Source organism: Vittaforma corneae (genome assembly GCF_000231115.1).
Source record: "Vittaforma corneae ATCC 50505 unplaced genomic scaffold supercont1.160, whole genome shotgun sequence".
Classification (NCBI taxonomy): domain Eukaryota; kingdom Fungi; phylum Microsporidia; family Nosematidae; genus Vittaforma; species Vittaforma corneae.
Genome location: NW_006889993.1, coordinates 1 through 661, shown reverse-complemented (window position 1 = coordinate 661; position 661 = coordinate 1). Strand labels below are relative to the sequence as shown.

Sequence of the window (661 nt, the reverse complement as noted above, 5' to 3'; positions counted from 1 at the left end):
TAAGGAACTTCCAGGCTTTGATCGGAATATGACCAAAGTCGAACCATAATTCGGAGATTGTTGTGAGTTTAGACACCCATAGGCATGTTTTGGATCTTAGGACAGCTTGCTCTTTTGGACTGCCATCTTCATTTAAAAGTTTATACCTGCTTGGAAATCCACATTCTGCTGGATTACAATTCAGTACAGTTTCATTGCCACAACTTCATGAATCTCATGTCTATTCCTTAGATAGTCTCCATGTTGGGCAAGACTCAGATATCCAAAGTACTCATCGATTATTCGAATGATTTCAGGATGATTCATGAAAGTAGTAAAGCGGCCGGTTGTATCCTTGAAAACTCTGGACTTAGAAATTGAACTGGCCGAGGTGTTGTCGGATTCATTGCCTGGAGTGGAAGTACTTTGGAGCTGCTGTTCTGAAGGCTCTTGCTCACTTGTTGCAGTGCAGCTGGCACCTGTGGAGAACAGGATAGGAAATCCAACAGGCAGTGCTCTGATCAGATCATTTACGGTTTTGATTGACAAGCCGTGCATGGGTGTGCATGCGAAATTTTAATAAAAATATGGTCGATTTGATTTCTCATTAGTATGACAGGGAGTGTTCAAAGGATAGTTGCACAAGTCAGCTAGCATCTTCTAGAATATGTGTGTCTCTCTT

At 41.8% G+C, this 661-nt stretch overlaps 1 protein-coding gene across 1 annotated transcript; it reads right to left on the bottom strand.

Annotated features, from left to right (window-relative positions):
• Window positions 1–180: 180 nt before the first annotated feature.
• Window positions 181–537, bottom strand: VICG_02214 (uncharacterized protein; the record flags this gene model as incomplete). The annotated part of the gene is made up of 1 exon (XM_007605596.1): window positions 181–537. The coding sequence occupies one exon, from the start codon at window positions 535–537 to the stop codon at window positions 181–183; it is 357 nt and encodes a 118-aa protein (XP_007605658.1).
• Between the last annotated feature and the right edge of the window lie 124 nt (window positions 538–661).